Here is a 22,286-nt window from a genome sequence, read left to right on the forward strand (position 1 = left end):
TGGCTACCCCATCCCTGGCATTGTTCAAGGCCAGGTTGGACACAGGGGCTTGGAGCAAGCTGCTCTAGTGGAAGGTGTCCCTGCCTGTGGCAGGGGGTTGGAGCTGGATGAGCTTTAAGGCCCCTTCCAACCCAAACCAGGCTGGGATTCTATGAAGATACAGCTTGTGCTCTGCTGGGTGGCTTGGGAAATGTCTCTGAACAGCTTTGGGGAACAGCTTGGTGCCTGCACAACCTGAATTCACAGCACTTTTCCCCAAGACCTGGGTTGTTTGCACATGTTGTGAGGAGCCAGTGAGCTCCCCACCACCCCTCTCCTTGAAACAGGCTCAGCTTTCTTATTGCATTTGCTTGTGCCCATTAGCACCCTGAGCCTTCCCTGGACTTGCAAAGGACCTTAGTAGTGTTCATGTCAGCTTCTTTCAGCAGTATCACCTTCCTTCTATCAATCAGGGATCTTTGTGCTTGTTTAACTGTCACCTGGCTTTGCATTGCTGGACTGCTGCTCTTGCAGGCTCTATCTGAGCTTAAATAAAATGGATTGATTGAATTTTTAAAGCACCTTCTTGCTTCCTCTAGTTGGGTCTCAGTCACATGGAGACCTGCAGTGCCTGAGGTGTAGTACTGGCCTTGCTCCTGTTACAGAGTATTGATGCAGCCTACTGGATAATGAACACGAGCAAGTTTCCCCCTGCACTGGTGGTGCACATGGTGTGAAGCACAGGCAAAACTCCACAGGCTGTGTCCTACCAGACCCATCACTCCCAGCAATGCTCCCAAGGCCTATCATGGGAGCAAATTGTAGTCAACGAACCCAAATAATAGCTCCAGCCCTTGGGATATTAAACAGTTCCCAAAGACCACAGGGAATAGGTCTCAATCTCCCAGCAATAACAGGATCTTGCCGTGGGCAGTGCTCCCCCAGCCATGCCAGTGGGACTGCCCAAGAGGCACTGGCTCACTCCCACTGCTACACACTGGGCAGCTTCCCTTCTACAGCCACCACACACCCTACAGCAACTTCACAACACACCCTACAGCAAGGTGCATTTCAGCAGCTCTTGGATGGGTTCTGCTCCCACAACCGACTGCAGGGCCAGGCTCATGGGTAGGTTTTACCCACTCAGGCCATCACATTAACAAAGCAGCTTACTCAGAGCAGTACTCAGACCACTTCCCCTTCTGGCTATGGACAGTTTCCCTGAGCTATGGCTTATCCCTGTAAAACACAGCGTGGATTTGCAGGCTTTTACTTCTGCCAAGATTAACTTAGCCACAGGAAGTATGAGCTTTGATTTATAAGTGGTTGTTGAAGGTTTCTTGGTCCTGCCAGCACTGAAATCGCCTGCAGCCCCGTGAGACCCAGCAGAGCAACAGCCCAGGAGTCCGCACAATCCCCAGGGCCCAAAGTCACAGACCCCTTCAAACCTCCAATCCAAGGCTCTAATGAACACAAGACACATTTATTGAGGAAAGTTCAGTACCGGCCCGATGAAAGGACTGATCTCTCAGTACTAAAATTAACACAATATAATCAAAGATTAGATTTCTGTTATCTGCAACCTGCTACCTTGGCAGTACCTCGTGCATGGCTCAAACTCAGCAGGAAGGCCAGATATCCCAGAGAAGTTACCATCACCATTCATTCACAGTGGTAAAACCTTTGAGTGATGCTGTCCCCTTACTTCTCACCTGTGCTCCCCTCCATGCTAAAAGCCAAGCTGTGCCCCTTGGGATCCATGTAAGCACAGGCCACTCTGCGGTCCCAGCCACATACAGGGCAGTTTCTCTGCCCTGAGGTGGTCCTTTTGCCCCACAGGGAGCTCTGCTGAGGGGATGATACTGCAGGTATGGTCACAGCTGGCCTCCAGGCTGGCTTCTTCAAAACAGCCCCAGGCTCTGAGCTTTGGGCCTGCAGTTTCCTATTTGCAAAGAGCACGGAGAGGTTGACCTGAATGGGCAGATGCTTCCCATAGAGGGTGGGCTGGCCAGGCTTTGTTCCACAGGCTGTTACAGTCCCTGAGCATCCCCGAGGGAAGGTGTAACGGAAGGTGGAGTATTCACACACCCTGCGATTGCCAAGCAGGAAGAGCTGTGGCAAGCACAGCCCTAGGGCAGTGCTGGGGCAGGAAGGTGAAGAACCAGCACCTCTGTCCTTGCTTCACCCATGTGGCTGGTGACATCCTCCCCTGTTGTGTCTGCATGGACAAACCCTCAGGCCATGCAGAGACATCCAGGCTCTCCTGTGTGTGGGGGCTGCTGAAGAGCCAACCATGTGAACCACCATCTCTAACCAAACAGCAGTGTTTTGATTCAAACTATTCCCTACTGGTTCTCTATGAGTAGTTACCTGTTAATACTCTAACGGTGAATCCCTCAGCGCCATTAACCCTCATTATCATTTGATTTTGTAGCTCTATTACAAAGAAGTGCCTGCATAAGGTGACTGTGTAACCATGCAACAGCCATACATATGCCTCCTGTGGCCTCATCAGCGCATCTCAGGCAGGCGGTGACACAGGGAAAGGGCCGGGCACAGCAGCATCTCAGGGGTTCTGGTCACTGGGGTCACACTTCAGCATGACTTTGACCCCTTCCCCCCTCTTGGTTGTCTCAAATGCCTCAAGAGCCTTTTCCAGGGGGAAGCGGTGCGTAACTAAGGGCTTGACATTGATCCGCTTGGATGCGAGCAGGGCAATTGCCACAGGCCACCTGCAAGGAACATGGAGAGCATAGAATGTAAACAGTTACCACCCTGAAGCCCCACATAAAAGGCATGGAGGAGCTTGGTTTCATTAGTCATTTCCTTAGCTCAGAAACCAAGGTGAGCTTTTCCTGAAACAATCTTCCAGAGGGGGAACCTCAAGCACCAGGTATGGGAGATGGGACAAGCCAACTCCTCTCACCTGGCCTTGCTGCTTGCAGACTGATCACTGTGGAGTTCAAACTCAGTGACTTGGTACAGGGAGAAGAAAAGCCTTAGTCAGCTTCCAACCTCTTCTCTGGCAGAGATGCACTCAATTTGATTGCCTGGCTGCTCCATGCGAATGGGCCAAATGAGAGTGGTGGAGATAGAAAGCAATGCAGCAGCTCACCTGATTTCCAAACTCCCTACACTTAAAGACATTTCTCATTTTAAGGAGGAGGTTGACTAAATCTCATAAATCTTTCCTGGAGAACAACCTCTACAGACTAAGCAAAGACTCTTGCTCCACAAGAAATGACAGCTCTGAACAGAGCAGAAACCAGGCTGCAAACATGTAGTGCTGGATCTCAAGCCCTGCCCAAGAAATACAATATCTAAGAGAGGACAGCTGAACTTCTGCCCTCAGGGTATACTCAAAGACCTTGTGCCTGTGCATGAGCTCTGAAGTTCAGTTCTCTGTAGAGAGCACAAACACCTTCAGACTGGCTGCAGATGTATCTTCAGCTCCAGCAAAATGATGAAAACCAAACACGGCTCTTGCTCATCCCGATGTTCACTGATCTCCAGTAAGACTGATGATGTGATTTCCTTCCATAATCAGCAAGGAGACCAGAGCTGGGCATCACCTGGCACTGGATGCAGCACTTGGGATTTTGACTCTGCCCAGAAAAAAGATTCCCCACACTCTCTGCCGCAAAATGCACAATATAATATTTAGGAAGGTGGATACCAGGAGGCAGCTCCAGGTGGGTCCAGGCCAGGTCAGGCTGCTGCTGAAGAGATCTCCCAGCACAAAGTGTTGAACCAGCTAAACTATGGGTCTTCTTCCCTGCTATGCACTCTCATGGACAAGCTGGTCCCTTCCAAAACACCCTCAGCACCCAAACTTCCCTTTTTACAGGATGTAAGAGTTAAAGGCAGAAATCCAAGAAATAATGAAAGAAAGATTTGGGTTGGAAGGGACCTTAAGGATCACCAGTACCAATTTCCCTGCCACGGGCAGGGAAATTTCACTAGACCAGGTTGCTCAAGGCCCCGTCCAGCCTGGTCTCTTCCTTCCTTTGCACCAAATGCTACATGAAATGGGCCAGTAAGACAACCCAGCTGGGCTGCTTTTCTGTGGAAACATTTTCAATGCAGGGCTCATCCAGGAACCAAGGCAAAATGCAGGACACATCAGTCACACTGCATTGCTGCACTGACCTTTCAGAGTGACATGAGGTTCAATCAAGTGTAAGGAAAACCAGCCTTTTCCACATCCTCCCTGCTTGTGTAAAGAATTTCTTAAGGACGGACTTGGAGACACATGAGCCCACCCTGCATGAGACTCACGTGTTACAATAGCGGAATATCCCCCGGATATCCACCTCCCGCACAGCAGCGTTCACAATGGGCACAGTGACCATCTCAGACCCCAGTCCCACCAGCACCAAGGTCCCACCAGAACGAGTGGCCTGGAGAACAAACAAGTGTGTTATATTTTGCAGAACATCCTGAATAAATAACCCCCCACTTTGTGGCTGTAATGGACTGCCTGGCGCATGGCAGAGAAGCAGGGGAAAGGCAGGATGCTGTCAGGAGCCCATAAATATGAAACACACAGCACATTTTAAATAGCAATCTTTTAAAAACCTCAGAAGGATTTTGGTATCTAAATCTCATTCTGAAAAACTACTGGCATTTAGGAGTGTGAAAAGTACTTCTGGAATTCAATGGGAGGGATTCAAAACTAAAAGCCTGACGTTCCACTGGAATTTCTCTTTTTGCAGCTTGTCTCATTTGTCTCCTATCCTTTCACTGTGAAACTGTGCACTACCTTTGCCACACTCTCCCTTCAGGCAGTTCAGAACAGCAAAATTCCACCCTTGACTGCCTGACCTGCTGGAATTGTCTTAATTATTGTCTTTATTTGGACATATCTTCAACTTAATGGCAGATGCTGTCCTACTTGTACCAGCTCCCTGACACTGCTGTGTAGTCATACTTGGGGTTTGGGGTCTTACTGCAGTGTCTTTTTAAAGTGGTTAAGCACCTGAGCAACAAACCAGACATTTATCCCTGTGCTGCCTGCAAAGATGGTAACTCTTTATTCATCTCTCTTAGTTTGTTGTCTGACAAGCACCTTCTCTCCCCACATCAAGCCCACTTCAATTAAGCACTATGGGAGTGAGGTAACTGTCATTCACTGTGGCATCCCAAAAAAAGAAAAGCCAGTTCCATTACTGTTCTGCCTTGGGGACAAGTGGTACTCACATAAATGCCAGCCTGGATGCAGGCCTGCACTCCTGTGCACTCTACAGTTATCTCGGGCATGCAGCCAAGCAGACTTTCCACTTTGGAGGCCACCTCCTGTGGGGTCTCGTTCTTCACCTGAATGGTGAAATCTGCCCCCACCTCCTTGGCTTTTTGCAGGCGAGAGGCAGATAAATCTGGGGAAAGACAAAATAACTCAAGAACTGGAGCATGATGTGAAGCTGAAGGGGAGCAAGAATCTGCTTTCTTTACCCCATCTGACGTTTCAACGAACCACCTTATTGGGTGACCAGCTGCCAACTCTCTCAGAATACAGCATTTGCCAGGGGTAGACCAAAGTAGAAAATTGCAGCCCACTTGTACCTTCTCAAGAATGTATGTAGGTGACCAAGACCAAAGGGCTTCCCACCCTTGATGCAGGTAGGCCACCATCAAGGGGCCCTGATGGAAGCACAGATGTATGGGCTCTGAGCATGATTCACAGGCCAGCACACAACCAGGAGAGGAAAGTGTCTACGTTCCCTCCCTGAGATTCACACAGCCTTTGGTGAGGAGGCAGGGAGGAGACCTGCCCAGAGAAGGATAAGCAATGAGGACAATTTAAAGATACAGGAGATGCCAAAGGCTTTCCAGCTGTAGAAGAGGGTACACTTCAAAGAGACTAAAGTATAAACTCACAGATTAAATCCACACCATGCAAAGCAATGTCTGAGTTAAGGAACAGCTGCCACCACTAGACTTGAGGGGTGTTTTCTAAGACAATCAGTTTGTAGATTTCCCAATTTCTCTTTGGAATACTGACAGTGTGCCAAGACAAACTAGAAGGCCAAGCTTAACTCCAAAGGGCATGCACATTGATGCCACAAGCAAGAATCACAGCAGGAACAGCCGTAGCCAAGCACTGCTGTCCTGCTATCCCGACACTGCGGAGAAGAGGAACCTCAGTGGAGGCAAAAGCAAAAAGCAGCAGGAGGTCAGGACAGACAGGGCAGGGCTGAGCTACACTTACCCTGCCTGAACAGCGTGGATGTGCCTTACCAAAGCTGCAGCTGTCTAAGACTGCACCACCCAGTGTCTCTCTGACAATGACTCTCATGAAGCAGGTTCACTAATTCACACAGGACCTTCATCCACTGGTGAAAATGGACTGTACAAAACCATGTTACACACACACTCAGTGAGTTAACCTAGGGAGAGCTTCCAGTGAGGAAAAAAAAAACCACTCACTTCTGCATTTTAGTTCCCTGGCTTTCAAGATTATTTGCTGCTGCTCACACCCTCAAGGATACCTCTCAAAGGGCTCTAGGCAGAGGCAAGGTTGCTCTGACCTTCCTCTCTGATGGCCCAAAATCACATGTCTATAGACAGCACAGCACTGACAGGAGAGCACAGGAGGCAGCACTGACTGCCTTTCTGACATGAGACATCAGGCTCAGAGGATCATGAATGTGGCTATTCCACTTCCAACAGTACTGGATGAGAACAGATCAGGAGCTCTCTGAGGGCTTCCTCAATGAACCATCTGCAGATGCTTTCAGCTGAGGGAACTGCAGAATGCATTAGTTATCAACACTAAGTGCGTCCCTGCTGTTACAAACCTCTCCTATCCCTTCACCCTCGTTCTAACAGCACTGGAGGCTGCTGAGCATCTCTCCACTAGTTTGCGTCACAGATAAAAGAGCAGGCAAGCCCGTGAAAAAAAGGGAGTGGATTTGGTAATACAGTGGATCTCAGATACCCCACTAACACAGAGCTACAAAGCTGCTGATGCTAAACTTCTGCAAGGGCATGGCTATACTCTGGTACTCTGTCCAGGGAGGTCTCAACAGCACTGTCATTATCTTTTGACTATCCACAAAATGGTTTGTAAAATGGAGTGAGCTTCCCTGTTTGGCAGCCACACTATGTCTTCTCTTTCACATCCCCTGGAAGGAAGCCACCCATCCCTCTCCATGTACCACTGGCTTCCAGGACATCTCTGGAGAGAAGGAGGTGGAGAGCAGAGGAGAATGGTATTTCCTATGCAGAAACAACCTCTTTGTCTTGCACTGAAGCAGTGGTCTGGAGGGGCCTGTGTGCTGGCACTGGAAAAAACACCTGGATCAACGGTGGAAACTAAGCTGTAACACCAAAAATTTCCTAGATCCAAAACTGAGGGATGAGCAATGCCTCCTGCCAGAGGCCTAGAGGCTTGAAGACTCAGAAAATAATGCCGTTACCAGGGGCATCCTCCTCTCCAGGGCACACAGTGCACCCACCCACCACAAAGAGGAAAACGCCCTTCTCACTAGGGCACAGTCTTCAGAAAAGTCAGAGATGGGTATGGTGTGAAAATATCAAGGGAAAAGAGAAGAAGGGCAAGGCTACTGCTCTGACATGAGCCACTGACTCAGCCCCAGTGCTGGAAGGAAGCCAGGCCCCAGGACCTACCCTGCCCATCACAATGCGAACCTGATGTTACTTAACTACCAGGGCAGGCAACGGATATGCCCCACCTGCAGCAGGAGGGCTTGAGATGCTGGGTGTGGACACAGCCACCAAGATGAGCACCCAGGGACCTGTGGAGGGAGTTTCAAGAAGGGATAACGAATGGTAATAAAATGCAGATGAAAGAGAAATAGACAAGGCTGGAAAGTAAGGACAGCATCACTCTGGAAGCCTCAACACGGGCTCCCATTCCTGCAGCTGCAGGATGCATCAGTCATGTCTGTCCCTCCCAAACTGAACATGGCCTCAGGCCATGTGTACAGTCATGCTTGATCCTCTGCTACCCAAGCTAGAGACCTTCTCCTCTTGCTGCTGGAGATCCTCCATGCAGCATGAGCATGGACATGGGCATTTTTGAAGCATCTAAAGCAGTAAGAAACACTCCTGCCTGGCATTGCTGGTGTCAACCAAATCTCAGTGTTCGGCAAGGAGACCATGGGGGCTCATCAGTGCTCCCAGCAATGGACCAAACTCTCCATGAAGTTTGGTCTCAAAACACAAGCTTGCAGCAGTCACAGCTGGATTCAGCCACTCAGAATATCTGCTCCATCAGTAATATATTTTATAGTATCTCTTTGGCAGAAACACATCCAGAGGCACTGTCCTACAACAGGCCAGCCAGTGCATTTCAAAGTGGCTACAAAAGTCACTCTCAGGCAACAACCCCCCATTCCCCAAATTTCCTATAGTCGGCCTCTGGTTTGCTATCTGCTTGTGAAGGAAGTCCTCACATCAGAGAGAGACAGAGGACACAGCAATACCATCTGACCTGTGCTAACACCTTGGTACACCTGGCCTAATTGAATCACCACTGAGCATCTACTGAAGCTGACACATGTGCAGGTTATCAAATGAGGTTTCTGCATTGTTTACAGCTGCAGACACTTGTGAGTCTCAAGAAGGACTAAGTTGTTCATATTTTAAACCTTACCATGGCTGAACTCCACAGAGCTCTTGGGAAACTGGTCACTTACACAGTTAAACTGTTGCATCTTGCCTCTAGGCAGAAATCTGCTTTCACCTCCTGGCTGCGGGAGCTAATGAAAGCTTTGGCTGCCAGGATAAGAGCAGCTTGTTCTTGTATCTCTGTTCCCACAGAGTTATCAAATTACACCTAAGCTTCTTGTGATGTTCTTAAACCAACTTAACAGGAAAATATCCTGACACTCTCTCACTTTTTGTGCTGATCTTCCTTCACAAAGGAGTTGAACTCTGATCAGTTATTCATCTTCCCTGACTTTCACTCCACGGGTTCTGAGGGCACCAGCATCCAGGACTTCAGATTTAGATAGCACAAGGGGAATTTTCATTTAAGCAGGAATCGCTAATTGTACCTTTAGTGACAGAGTAAGTCAAAACAGCCCAACACCTCCGTATGAATACCCAGTGTCACTTCACTTGCTGGGGAATAAGACTGCTCTTTTACATGCCTCTAAGGAAAAAAGCAGCTTTTCAGAGCAACAGCAGTGTACACAGCAAGGCAAGAAGGACAGGAGAAGGCTGCCCATAAAGATCAATCACAACAGCAGAGCGGAGAAAGCCATAGACCTTAGGGAAGACTAGATGAGGACCCATGAAACAAACCGATCTTTTGCACCCAACTGCAGTCCATTAAATACATCAGCCTCCCCTGAGAAGGCAGAACACTAGACCGCCAGGAATAAAGCACTTCAGGGAGAAGAGCAAAGGTTATCAAAGCAGCAATAGCTTTTATCAGGAAAGCTGCTTTCTGGGAGGAAAGGCAAGCTTTGACACACATGGGACTTTGGAAGGGTAGGGCTGAGTATTAGTCTCTACCTATAGTGCCAGCTGGTCTAAGAAAGTCTAAGAGAGTCCCAGAGAAGGGAAGAAACCCCTTGGGAGATGCAACTGTCCAAAATCCATTGACTCCAGGTGTGCTACAGACGCTCACTGCAGAAGCTACAGGAGGTCACTTCTCCCCACGTCACGAAAAGGCTCTTCTAGATATTTCTCTATTTGTGTGTGGTTTGTCAAAACACACACAAACATCTGAAGCCTGAAGTGCTGCTCAAAGTTCTGCAAAGACAAATCTGCTCACAGACAAACATGTCATAAAAGCTCTGGGTGATGAATTCAAAGAATCAAAGTACAGCAGAGTACAAGAGAGCCTTTGTGGGCAGACAGTCACCTCACCTCATAGGTATTGGCTCCTAAAGCTGATGAAAAAAAGAGTTCCTTGAGAAGGGCAGCAAAATCCCCAGCAGCAACAAGCCAAACTAAACCCATTCCTCAGCTCATGTCACAAAGAAAGATCTGACTAGGGACTGCCTCTGAGCATCTCAACCCATCACTTCTGAGGTGGGAGAATTCTACAAATCAGGACCATTACCTAGACCAAGGCGTAAAGCTATGAAGGAGTTAATTCCATGTAGCCAAGCTTGCTGACCATACAAACCAGGCATCAAGAACTTCCTATGGCCACGTGGAGCCCTATGGCACATACTATATACACTTGCTTGCCAAAGGTCCCCAGGAGCAGTCTACAGGCAGAGGCAACAGCAGCCCCAGTGTTACAGGGGAGAATGCACCCAGACAGGACTGGAGATGGGTGGGCAGGCTGGCCCAGCTACTTCAGCCTCACCAGCCCCTGCTAGCTCACCAAGCACTTCCCCACCCAAAGACCAGGTCACCCACCAGCTCCGCTTGACAGCAAGGTTTCTTACACATGACTCAAGAGGCAGAGCTGCTTTTCCTGCTATAGCAACCAACATCCTCAAACACTTCACAAAATCTGGACTGATCATGTTCACCAGGCACATGCCTGCAGGGTTGGGCCAGCAGAGCCAAAAGTGCCCTGCACTTGGCAGCAAGAGGATTTAGGGAGGAGAAGGCAATGATCTGCCTTAGGTTTTCACATGAGCTACTCCTGAAGGATGCTTATGCAAAGGCAAGAAGGTAGGACATGAATTTTGTCTCTCAACTGAAGCTGAACACAGTAATTGAGAGGGCAAAAATACTCTTGGCTCTAAGTGTGGGAGGTGGAGTAACAGCCTTCTGTAAAGTTCAGGTTGGGGCTTTGGCCCCAGAATGCTGTGGCAACCTGTGCTCACTGTCTAGTCATACCTGTAACTGCCCCTCCCAGCCATCAGCACTCAGAAAGATCCAAGAGTAGCAGCAGGAGCTGGAAACACCACTTCCGGGGCCTGTTCAAAACCCAGGTGGAAATTCCAAGCAGGGAACTTCCTGAGGTTACTCCCTCTCTCCTTTCTTCTGGGCAAGCTATGCAGAAGAGCCTGAACTTTTGAGGAGATGGAAGCAACTGGGCTGCGTTAGCATGGCAAAGAGAAGGGGGGATCAAACAGCTGCCTGCAACAACCAGAAGGGCAGCTGCAAAGATGATGAAGACTCATTTCAGTTGTTGAAGCACCTGAGAATGACAGTTTGTGAGTGGAGCCCAGAAAAAACTTCTTCGTTAAGAGGTGGTACAATCCTGGAGCAGGTATCCAGAAAGGTGATCTCCATCCTCAGAGGTTTTCCGGATGCAGCCAGACAAAAACATGACTCAAGCAGCAGCTGGACTAGAAATCTCCAGGACACAGTTATTTAGGGAAGGCCCATTCCTGATATGCAGAAACCCTGAAAAAGCCATTTCAGTCATTAAGGATCATCAGAGGAAAATGAACCCTTCAGCAGGACAGCAGAAAGAAGGGCAGCAAAGGAGGACTGGAGAGGCACAATGTGGTTGTACACAGAAAGGACTGTGCAAACACTGTGTCCGTTTTATCAACTAGCTCTACAAGAGAAAAAACCTGCTCAGAGCAAACCTCCAAGAATAGCTCCAAACAGGGTCTCAAATACGGTGTGTTGCCTGGCCTGCATACCTAGATGAAGACTAGAAGCAGATATAATTAATGTCTATAAGCACTACAAGGAAGACAAAACACAATCCTCAAGACTTAATCTATGAGCTAAAGGCAAAACACAAAGTTGAGGTCAGAAAAGCTCAAAATGGAAAAAAAAAACCAAAACCAAACCAGTTAGTGATCAGAGGCACTGGGAGCAAGCACAGCTTCTGTAACTGCTTTGTCATACACACAAGACACACTGCCTCTTCCCAAAAGACCTGCTCAGAGTTTGAAAAAGGTCTCTAGACTTGACTCAAAGACCACTCATTTTCCTCTGGTTTACTCTTCTGGAAGTACTGTAGCTACTCCACCAGCACAACCTGTCTGTGCTAGGAAGCAGAAGTTCCTACACTGGCCGGCTAACCTAGCAGAGAAACACCAGCTGCAACCTGCATCTTCTTACAGAACTCAGCTAGTGCAAGATCAAAGACTTGTCCTGGGGAATGACGTGTTTATTAGGATGCCCTCCAAACAGGCATACACTACTACTCCATTCATGAACAGACTTTCCACTGTGCTTGGGCTGCCTTCCCTAGCAGTTACCTTGAAGGGATAATTTGGAACTAGTCAGCATTGTACCGTGGGAAACGGGCACACTCTTAAGGGTTAAAAGGACTTACCTGTAATTACCACAGCTGCTGCACCCATCATCTTAGCAACAAGCACATTTACAAGCCCAATTGGTCCTGGGTACAAAGGGGAGAAAAGAGAACATATACAACTGCCAGACAGCCCCAGCCATAGGCTCTGAAGCTGCCCAGAGCTCAGCATGTTCCTAGGCTAAAGGAGGCTCTGACTGTGTTTCAGAGCTGTTCACCTGGATCACAGTATCACCATGACTCCAGTGTACTGAGACCAGCTGCTGAGAGAGCAGCTACTGCTACACAAGGGAGTCTGAACGGAAAACCACTACCCACTCCTCTGCTCCCTCAAGCTGGTAGGCTCAGCACACCCAGACACTGCCTTTTGCATTTGGACTGCTCAAAATGCAGCACTGTAGCTCGGCATGGGTAAGACAGACTCATGGTCCCCTCAGCATCCCTGTAACTCTGCCATGAGGCATGCCTACAGCAGAGCCCAGAAGCACATCTTGCAGCCTGGCTGCTGCCTTCCATTACCACAGCAGGCAGAGACCCCCAGATCTGAATACATTCACTGTACCAGAGCCAGACACGAAGACTTTGCTTCCCAGAGTGACTCCCGCTCTTTTGCAGGCATGAATTCCCACTGAAAGGGGCTCAATAAGGGCTCCTTCTTCAAAGGTGACATTATCTGGGAGCCTGCAAGAATCAGAAACAAGCAAGAGTCACTGAAGAGGTTTATGAGAGTGATGACTAAAGCCACAGAACTCAAAGACCAAACACTGCTCTAAATCATGGTGCCAAAATACATTCTTATGCCTGGTCTGAGAAATGCAGGGCTGGAATGCTTTCAAAGAAGTTATATTGCCTTTTTCCCTCCTCTGAAGCACCAAAGAATAACAGAATGGTTTGGGTTGGAAAGGACCTTAAGATCATCCAGTTCCAACCCCCGGCCATGGGCAGGGACACCTCACACTAGACCATGTTGCCCAAGGCTCATCCAACCTGGCCTTGAACACTGCCAGGGATAAAGCATTCACCACTTCTTTGGACAGCCTGTGCCAGTGCCTCACCACCCTCACAGTAAAGAGCTTCTTCCTTACATCTAACCTGAACTTACCCTGTTTTAGCTTCAACCCATTACCTCTTGTTCTATTGCTATTGTATCAAGTGCACCTAAACCAGTTTCCAGTGAAGTATGCCCAAGCACCAAAGGCAGAGACCCACAAACTTCCCTACATCGTCTCTCCAGAATGTGGTGAGTCAACCCAAAAATTCCTTTGCCACTCATTTGGAATAACCCCCACAGCTGCCTACCCTGAAGGCTGCCCTACGGCTGGGACCTACCAGTGAGCTCCCAAACCCCTTATCTGGGTCGAATCATTCAGCTCCACACTTTTAGAGAACATCTTACTGCAAATGCTGATGCCACATGAAGTAAAGGCAGCCAGATCCAGGTCTCTCATCATGCCCTGGATATCCTCCCCTGACGCACCAACTGTTTCAACTAGTGGACTGGGCCCAGCATAAACCCTCCTATCAGCAAGGAAAAGTGCGTACAGTGGGTATCAACTTTTGGACAGAAAAAGCATCGTAACACATTAAGTGATGGAAAAAAGCAGAGGGGATAAAACCTTTCTGAACTGTGGACAGAAATAAATCTCAGCCCCGCAACCCAGTCCTCCAGAAAGCCCCCGGCATGGGCTGTTACACTGTGAGAAAGGTCTTTCTGACAGCCCTGGGAAGCTCAAGGTCAGATCTCAGCCAGGCCAAATAACGGAAATGACAGCTGTGGGAAGATATCTGTAAGATAGCTCTATGTCCCTTATCTCCAGGAGGCATTATAGGACTGACTCCAGGAGTTCAGGTGTCTCAGTTTGGCATCACGTTTCCGACTACTGGGTCTGCCCTCCTCCATCAGTGGGGAGGGCAGCTTTGCAGCACGATCCCATATTACTCAGAGCATCCAACACAGTCTGTCCATCAGCAGAAGGACAGATAATATCTGCTTAAATATATGAGAGACCACTGAGCTCAGCCATCATCTCTTCTAGGCAAATCTATGCTGGCAGAGGCATTTCATGCCAGGGAATCTGCAATGCATCAGACAGGCCTGCACTGCTGACCTGAAACTGAGAGCACTAGAATCAGGCTTTGGATTTCAAAGCTTAAAATAAAAATATATTAGCCAGCGTGGTATTTCCTCAAATTGGAGAAAAAAGACAACTACAAACCCACCACTGCTTCCCATGCAAAAACTAGTGATGTCGTCAGAAAATGTTAATAACAAGAAGGCAGTGACAGCAAGTCTGGACGAGTTGAGAAGTGAGTCCCACCCAGTCCAGCACGTCATCCCACTGCAGCTGCTCGGGATCTACTCTGAAAGAAGCTTCCTGCCAGAGGACTTTCATGAGAAAAGCATTCAAGTGCTTCTCCCAACAGATTGATCCTGAGCACTTCCTCTGCAGACACCAGAGATGCTCCTGCTCATGGAAGCACCAGCTCCCCACGGACTGAGAAAGAACAAGCTCTGGCCTCAGGAGGCCACTACCCTAGATTGGTTTTAAATCCTTGTGTAAATGCACTTCTGTGGGTATAATGTTTCAGAGATTTAATCAGGTTTCTGGTTTATCTGCCAGAGTACATAAGGGCAGACTTGCTTTTAAGCAAATGTGTCATCCTGACACAGTTAAGTACATACTCAAGTTTGCTGAACTGGATATGAAAACAGATGTGTAATGCTGGCAGCTTAGTGGGGCCACTCAGCACCACACAAAAAAACACTTTAGCAGGGACACTGCTTCCTGTTCCTGTTCTGCTCTAGATAGGATGACTGTTCTAAATGACAGAGGGGGGCATCACCAGCCAATGCGGTGCTTCCTGAAAAGCAGCAGTAAAGCTAACTCAGCTCAAAAACCTTCAGGCACTGTTCTTAAAAGGCAAGGACATAGAAAGACAGCAGAAAAGAAACTAAGAGCAGGTAACAAATATGAGAAGGGAAATAATTAAAGTGTAAAACAATGGTGACACCCAGGAGATATGCAACACGTTTGTTTATGTCTATCACCAGAGGGAATAAACTACACCTGCCCGACAAACCCTTGCAAAGTGGCAGCCATCCAAGCCTTATACATGTTATTAACAGGTCAGAAAACAATTAAAACCTGTTGTGTGCAAGTAAAGAGTGCTCACTGCAATACTCAAAGGGGCCAAGAGATGATTGTTTCAGCTAATCTTTCTCAGGGAGTATTACTTCTCTGCAGAGGGAGCACCAACTAACTTGTAGCAGTAGCTGGCACTGTGCTTGTAGTAACGGCACAGGTTCCCATTATCAGGAGGCGTCGCGCAGAAGAAGATGGCTGGGGACAGGTTGTAGCGGCCAGTTTTGCAGAACTCATCCATTTCCCTTGGGACACCAGGCTCGATGGCCACTCGATCACCTGCCAGGGTGAAAGCAGGCTGTGTTACTTAGGAAGAACGTGAGTGCATAGGTAGCACCAACCGACCACGTAAGACAGCATGAAACCTTGGCACAGAAGCAGCATGAGGGACATCTGCTGAGAAAGATCACGCTGCACACACCAGGCAAGTTCCTAACACTCCTTCACAGTGGCCTCATCCCCAAGATCTTCAAGTTACTTGAGCCAGTGTTTCAGAAGCACAGACACATACAAACCTCTCTCCAGCTGCCCTGCACTCAACCTTAGCAGATGAAAAGGCAGTCCCCACCCCAGGCAATCACATGGTGACCAGAGCTTTTTCAGAATCCGTAGTAATTGGAAGAGGAAATAATTGGGACAAAGTAGGGGATCTCTGCTGGCCACCACAGGGCCAGCTGGAAAGGGCTGCCCCTTCGGGAACGAAGCGTATGATGAAGAAGCAAATCCAGGAGTCATGAAGAACTTATTGGGGAACAGAGACATCATCATGGCCTGATGGAGTAACCTGGACTGCTGGAAGGACTCATGCTGCAGGACAAAGAGCAATTATATAATTGCAATCATGGGGCAGGATGGATTAAATAACAAGTGTGTGACTGCAGTACAACTTACAAGTATGCAAGGGACACAAGACAGTCCATTTTATTTGGCAGAGTAAGACAAAGGCAAATCTCTCAGCAAATCTCTTCACTAACAGGCTTTTAGTCAGAACAGGGACAAGCAGGAGGATGGACAGAAGTAAAAAGCCATCCAGCCCACTGCACCACCTCTGAAACAGCAAATGGGGGATGTCTCAGGGTGAGAGAAGCAGGACAAGCACACTCTGAATGTTCTCCCAGCCTCTCACTATATTCACCTATGGGCCTCCTAAGCTGCATGTGGCTTCTTTGTAAGTAACCCTCAACATTTCTCTTCCTCCTTCCACCACGTAAACTTTAAGGATCCGTTGCCACGGCGGCCTGCAGGTGAAGCTGCTGCATCTCAGTTAAATGCAGCATCTGGCTCCCACTGTCCCCTGCTATTGTATCAGAGGAATCAGAGAACAGGCAATCTTCCACAGAATCATAGAATCATGGAATACCAGGTTAGAAGGGACCTCAAGGATCATCTGGTCCAACCTTTCTTTGCAAAAACACAATCAAGACAAGATGGCAAAGTACCCTGGCCAGCTGAATCTTAAAAGTATCCAACACTGAGGAATCCACAACTTCCCCAGGGACATTATTACAATAGCTGATTGCTCTCATTCTGAAAATTTTTCCTCTGATGCCCAACTGGAATCTTCCCAGACTTAACTTGTGCCCATCACCTCTCATTTTTTATGTGGGACTCTTTGCAAAAAGGGAGTTTCTGTTGTCTTTGTAACCACCCTTAAATACGGGAACATGGTCATAAGGTCTTCCCTGAGCCGCCTTTTCTCCAGGCTGACCAAGCCCAGCTCTCTCAGCCTTTCCTCACACAGCATCCCAGGCCTTGGATCACCTTTGTGGCACTTCACTGGACCCTCTCCAGCCTATCCATGTCTTTTTTGTGCAGTGGGGACCAAACTGACCTCACTATTCCAGGTGTGCCCTGACAAGCAGTGAGTAGAGTGGGACCATGACACCTTTATGAACAAGGGGATGCCTTTGTTGATGCTCCCCAACATCCTGTTGGTTTTCTTTGCTGCGGCTGCACACTGGTCACTCCTGTTGAGTTTGTGTCCCCCAGGACTTCCAGGTCCCTTTCCACAGAGCTGCTCCCAGCCTGGCAGATCCCAGCCTGTGCCGCACTCCTGGAGTGTGTTCTCAGGCACAAGCCCTGGCACTTGTCCTTGCCGAACTCCATGATGTTCTCATTAGCACATGCTTCCAATCCACCCAGGTCACCCTGCAGGGTGCCTCTCTCTGCCAAAGTGGCCATTTCCCACTCAGTTTGGGTGCACTTGATCCCATCTTCCAGATCATTTATGAAGACACTGAACAGCGCTGGACCCAATATTGATCCCTGAGGGACCCCACTGGTGACAGGTCCCCAGATGGAGGAGCTGTTCACCACCACCCTCTGGGTGCCCATCAGCCTGTTGCCCACCCACTGCACACACCACTTGTCTAGACTGTAACACATCAGTTTCTCTAGGAGGCTGTAGGAAACTTTATGTGCCCTCTCCCTGCCCTCCATGAGCCTTCAGACCTGGATCAGATGTCCTTGAGTTGTCCCTCCAGCTCCTAGGCTCAAGTTCCTTAGTCATTTGTCATAGAGACGCTGCTTCACATCTTATCACCTACGTGTCCTCCTCTGAAACTTTTTCACTTCTTTTATATCCCTTTGGAAAGCAGGAGACCTGCAGGCAGAGCTTCAGATGTGCAATGATGTCCTCTGAGTCTCTACCCCTTTCCTAACATGGATTTGCATTTTTCACCATTACTGTGCCAACATTAGCATGCACTGTGTCACAGTCAAAGGTCTCACTCTTCAGCAGTGATGGTCAGCCCATTTTAGATATGAAGCTGGTTTTATTTCTTCTGTCATGGACACAACTTTCTGTTTACCTGCATTGAATTTCACCTGCATCTTATTGCCCCAGCATCCTTAAGGTCTCTCTGTAACTCTTGCTAGATCTCCCATGTCTTCTCCACCCTGCCTATGTTGCTGCCATCAGCAGACTTTGACAATTCACTGCTCAGCCCCTTTTCTAAGATATTCATGAGCATGCTGAAGGGTAGAGGTCACACCTGGGGCCTGGTACAGTTGCTCCAGTGACCTCTCTCCACTGCAGGGGGCCATTTGTTCCTTCAAAAACGTACACAGCAAAGAAACATTAACAGCAGGTTGCTGGCAAGAGCAACATATGTGCTTTTTGATGCTTTATCTAGCTTCTTCAAAAGGCACCTTCTACAGGCATTCATCCCACTCTGCATTAAACTGAGGTCAGACCCGCTCAAAATACCCCATGATAAAGTATAGCTAAGAATTCCATAAACTACAGTGGCAAAACTGCGTGATTAATTGCAGCACAGTGACAATCTTTGAAGGAGAAGGTCACACTGTACAATTCACAGCTCAGAACATCAGATAAATGAATGTAACAGAAAAGCACAGCCTGTTATCAACACATTCTCCAGAACTGATCCACAGGAAAACAAATAAAAAGACAGTTTTGATTCCAATTACCTGGCTTGAGGTGAGTCACCCCTGATCCCACTTTGACCACAGTACCGGAAGCTTCATGCCCCAGCACCATGGGATCCTTCACAACAAAATCCCCAATTCGACCGTGCTGCCAGTAGTGAACGTCAGAGCCGCAGATCCCCACGGAATGCATCCGCAGCAGGACCTCTGAAGAAAGGGGAGAAAGGTCCCTTGTAGAAAAACCTCCCTCCTTCACCACTGGGAGAGCAACAGGTGTTCTGTCCCTGTGCCCCACAAAGGCCAAGCCAGCACTGAAACATTATATATATATATATATAATATATATAGTATATATACTAGTACATGCATTTACTAGAATATATATCCCTGAACTGCACGGGCACACCTTAGGATTCATAGGACCCCTGAAAACACAAAACTATACAAGGATTTACAAATCAGGAAAGCTTAAAATATGGTAAGGCCCCTGTCAACAAAAGGTAATACAATCTAAGAGGGGCATGACTATTACTGGAGCAAAAATAAAAGACCAAGTCCATTTAAGTTTTCCTTCTCCCTAAGTTGATTTCAGCCCTGGAGAGTCAGTGAATCAAGCTTCTTACAGGCCCATATGCCTGGCCTATTACTACATAGTCCTCCAGTAAGGTCATCTGAAATGTCCCAAAAGCCACTTAATGTGAAATACATGAAATGATGAAACAGGAAGCAAAAAAAGCCAGATAAGAGGTGTATCTGTGACTGCTCCAGCTCTTCTTTTCAAGTGGAAATGCAGCGTTATCTTTTTCAGCCACGCATTCTTTTTTGGATTTATACTTTCTCAGTATTATTGTATCTCTATAATATCATGGAGTGACAAACGAGAGTAAGAAAAGAGAGATTAGTAAAGAAAGCAGACAGAAGCAGTCATCTCTAGACCTACCATTGGGACCTGGCTCTGGGATTGGATGGTTTTCCTATGGACAAAAAGGAAGAGAAAAATCATTCCACAAGAATCAAGAAAGGTGTAGGAATTACAGGAACGCAATCTCACCTATATTGATATAGGCTATGTATCAATAACACAGACAAGTTTAGACTTCACTGCCTAGACTCCTTACACAAGCTGTGTGTCAGTGCAAAGAGTGCCCCTGGCAAAGAAACTTTAGAGAAGCCCAGGAGGGTCACACCCTGAGGGGCCACCAGTAAGGCCAGGGGAGCACTGACAACCACCTCCAGTGTCTCCAGCAGTACGAACATCCCAAGGAAAACTCACGCATCTGGGTGTAAGCCAGTTTAGAGTCCAGCAACAGAGATTGGATGGGGCCAGATCCACCCTCACAGCAGGGGTCAAGCTGCACTTGCTTCTAGTGAAAGTGCAGTTGTATCAAAGGAATTACACATATGGACACCGTTTGGCCTTTGGCACATGCCGCCTGATCTGTGCAGGAACTGTAAAAAATAAACTGCTTCCCTGATAATCATCCCCTAAACAAGCTGCTGCACATAGCCAAAGTCTGCATGTTCGTTAGAGCCCTCCTGCCAGAACTGTTTGTACAGAAAACTGCCTGTCAATGTTTGCTCATGTAAATCTTCCTTTCCCAGTTGGGCACTTCCCAAATGGGCAAACACAAACCTTCAGCAGCACTGCAATGATTCTAGGAATATCCAAGGAATTACTGGAATATCCAAGAGCTCAGTCAGAAAAGCAGAATCAGACTGAAGCATCCATTGACAATAAAGGCCCCATCTCCACGAGGGTACAGACATGACCTGTGCAGCTGCTCCCTTTGAACTCTCCTGCTGCTTCTCACTTGGGGTCTGACATCAAAAGCAGGAATGTGTCAGCCTCCAGTTGGGCTCACACTGACCAAGGGGCTGACTACCCAACCGCACCCACCCCTTGTCCCTCCGCTCCACGTCTCTCCTTCCCCCCACACGACCCAAGAAGGGGCTCGGGTGGCCCCTAGCCATGGGGCAGCCCCAAGCTTTGGGATCCCTGCACCCTGCCTGCTTGGTCAGTCCTCGGACACTGGTGCAGCCGCTGCCCTTCCCGCTCCCAGCCCAGGGGCAGTTCAGCTCTGATCCGGCACCGCTCGGGAGAACCGGACACCCCTCATCCCTCAGCCCCAGCGGGCTCCCGGCCCCTGGGAGCTGCCCATCGGCCCGGCTTGCCCCGGCTCCCTCCCATCCCTGCCCGGGCCGCTCTGCCGGGCCGCCCCTCCGCCTTCCGGCCCTGCCGCCCGGCGCCCTCTGCCTGGGCCCCGCCGTGCCGAGCCAAACCGGACCGAACCGCCGCGGCCGCGGGCAGCCCGTTCCTCCGGCCCGTACCAGGCGCAGGTCCCCGGCTCGGTGCACCACCACGGCCAGGTTCTGCCCCGGCGCCGCCATGGCTCGGCTCGGCTCGGCTCCGCGCCCGGGTCCAAGGGCCAGCGGCGGGGCCTCCCACCGTTGGGCCGCCCCTCAGCCCCCGGCAGGCCTCTGCGCCAGGCTCGGCACCGCCCCCGCGGCACGGAGCGGGCAGGCGCGCGCCACAGCCGGCCCTCGGGTCACAGAGCGAGCTCCAGGCCTGGGCCCCGGAGGCGGGCCCCGTGGGGCCAACGCCGCAGGGCAGCCAGGGTCCGGCAGGCCCCAGATTCCCCCCGGCACCTGCATAGCCTGGGGGGCAGCTTCGCCTGGCATCCCGCTGGCTGCCCTCCCTGCACCCCGGCACGGCCGCGGCCGGCCTTGTGTTTCAGAGAGTAACGCGGTGCCTGCGGGCCCTGTACCCTCTCATGTCGTGCCCGCCCGTATGCATGCTGCTGCTGCTGTGCAAAGTGCAGCGGGTTGGCTGAAACCACCGCTGCTGTGTGCTGGCAGCGACCGGTGCTGTGCACTTCAGCTAAAGTTCAGGCAAACGTGCGCCTGTGGGCTTGCCTGGCCCCAGCTGGACACAGGAATGGGGCTATGTCAGTTGTGGAAATGCCTTACCAGGGTTAAAATAGATTTTGGTGATGCTGGGTTTCAGGGGTGAAAGGGTTTCCACCCAGACTTGCCAAAGATCTCCAGATTGTCCGCTCCAGTGTCCCCTGAGAGCATTCTGAAGCTGAAAACTTCACAAGCTTGGAAAACCAGAAAATGGACGTGGTACGTCATGCAAAGTTGCCAGAACCAGCTGAAAATAGCCTGCACTTTTAATACTGTTTTTTCCTCCTACTTGCATGAATGGGAGTATCTATGAATTTGCTTTTCTTGCAAAAATGTTTCACCTTCCAGGCAGGCGAGGGCATTTCTTTTGCCTCCATCAAGGTCATTGCCTGTACCGTGTACCTGAGTTGGACGGGGCATGAAATGAGTGGCTGTGAGCCAGCCCTGTGGTTACTCTGAGGACAGTGGAAGAAGCTTGCGTGTGAGCAGAGCTGTGCCAGAACACCGTACTCAGTATTGACATGGTAATACAATTCCTGCCACACACGCTGCCTCAGTAGGTGAAACAAGAATATTTGCATATCTTCAGAATACTGAAAGATGGGGAACAGCCTCTCTTCCTGGATACACTCATATTCTCAAGGCACCCATTTGCGCCTCTCCTTCTTAGGATGTATTTGCAAGCAGCCTCCAAACTTGACTTGCTGTGTGGATTGTCT

General features: G+C 49.2%; 1 protein-coding gene across 2 annotated transcripts; it reads right to left on the reverse strand.

Annotated features, from left to right (window-relative positions):
- Positions 1-1,441: 1,441 nt before the first annotated feature.
- Positions 1,442-21,143, reverse strand: SORD (sorbitol dehydrogenase). Of its 2 annotated transcripts, none has more exons than XM_057422124.1 (9): positions 20,992-21,143; positions 19,604-19,637; positions 18,706-18,870; positions 15,393-15,552; positions 12,693-12,811; positions 12,152-12,217; positions 5,179-5,309; positions 4,258-4,379; positions 1,442-2,711 (listed from the first exon to the last, which is right to left on the reverse strand). In XM_057422124.1, exons 1-9 carry the CDS (start codon positions 21,049-21,051, stop codon positions 2,546-2,548), a joined length of 1,023 nt encoding a protein of 340 aa, XP_057278107.1. In that variant the 5' UTR covers positions 21,052-21,143; the 3' UTR covers positions 1,442-2,545. The 2 variants fall into 2 exon arrangements, with proteins under 2 accessions (XP_057278107.1, XP_057278106.1); XM_057422123.1 differs by having other exon boundaries at positions 5,179-5,354; positions 20,992-21,142.
- Positions 21,144-22,286: the final 1,143 nt, after the last annotated feature.

This window comes from Pezoporus wallicus, unplaced genomic scaffold (genome assembly GCF_028554395.1).
Source record: "Pezoporus wallicus isolate ANWC-B61680 ecotype Strahan unplaced genomic scaffold, APGP_CSIRO_Pwel_v1 contig_8476, whole genome shotgun sequence".
NCBI lineage: Eukaryota > Metazoa > Chordata > Aves > Psittaciformes > Psittacidae > Pezoporus > Pezoporus wallicus.